At 72.5% G+C, this 1027-nt stretch overlaps 1 protein-coding gene across 1 annotated transcript in view; it reads left to right on the forward strand.

The window, feature by feature from the left end:
- Positions 1 to 1027, forward strand: part of AGO2 (argonaute RISC catalytic component 2) — a 13151-nt gene that overhangs the window by 3897 nt on the left and 8227 nt on the right. Inside the window, exons 4-5 of the mRNA XM_012722890.1 lie at positions 69 to 253; positions 840 to 999. Coding sequence (XP_012578344.1) covers positions 69 to 253; positions 840 to 999 — 345 coding nt within the window. The remainder of the gene's footprint in view (positions 1 to 68; positions 254 to 839; positions 1000 to 1027) is intronic.

A 1027-nucleotide genomic window follows, 5' to 3' on the forward strand; every position in this document is an offset into this window, starting at 1 on the left:
GCCTGGCCGGCTCCGGCTCTGCCGGGCGTGCGGCCGCTCCGCCCTGGCGTGACGCGGCCTCTCCTCAGGTCCTTCACGGAGCAGCTGCGCAAGATATCGCGGGACGCGGGCATGCCCATCCAGGGGCAGCCCTGCTTCTGCAAGTATGCCCAGGGCGCCGACAGCGTGGAGCCCATGTTCCGGCACCTGAAGAACACCTACACCGGCCTGCAGCTGGTGGTGGTCATCCTGCCCGGCAAGACCCCAGTGTACGGTAGGCCCCTCTGCGCCCTGCCTGGGATGGGCGTGGCAGCCCGCTGTCCCGGGGTGCTGGCGCCGGCTCGGCCAGTGGGGCGTCTCCCCCCCGCCCAGCGCTGGGCCCCACCCGCGTCCTCTGGGCACTGGTCAGCTGTGCAGCCCTGTAGCTCGGGGGCACTGTGGCGTCTGATGCCCAGGCCCTGCGCACGTGGCCCTGGTGCAGCCCGGCGGAAGCCCCTGGGTGTGGGGCCGGGGACACCCGCCCGCTCCTCCCTGCTGGGGGCCTGTCTCCACAGCGCTCCCGGCCGCTTGCTCGTGGAAGAGTCCGGGCTGGAGGGCGCGGCCTAGCGGCCCCCCGGTGCCAGTCTGCCCAGGCCGGCGCCTCCTTTAGATACTTGGGCACTCGCGCGTGGCCCTGGGCACTGGTAGAGGTGCTGGCCCCGCCCTGCCCCAGGGACTGAGGTGGGAACCCCTTCCCTGGGGCCAGCTCCCCTTCACAGGTGTGGCTGCTGCCCTGGGCCGGTCGGAGCCGCGTGTGGGGGAGAGCCACGGGGGCTGCGGGCGGGCTGACGGCGGCGCCGCTGAGGCCTCTGTGCCCGCAGCCGAGGTCAAGCGCGTGGGCGACACCGTGCTGGGGATGGCCACGCAGTGCGTGCAGATGAAGAACGTGCAGCGGACGACGCCCCAGACCCTGTCCAACCTCTGCCTGAAGATCAACGTCAAGCTGGGCGGCGTCAACAACATCCTGCTGCCCCAGGGCAGGTGAGGCCGCTGCAGGCACACCGCGGCG

This window comes from Condylura cristata, unplaced genomic scaffold (assembly GCF_000260355.1).
Source record: "Condylura cristata isolate star-nosed mole 26May11 unplaced genomic scaffold, ConCri1.0 scaffold00009, whole genome shotgun sequence".
Taxonomy (NCBI): domain Eukaryota; kingdom Metazoa; phylum Chordata; class Mammalia; order Eulipotyphla; family Talpidae; genus Condylura; species Condylura cristata.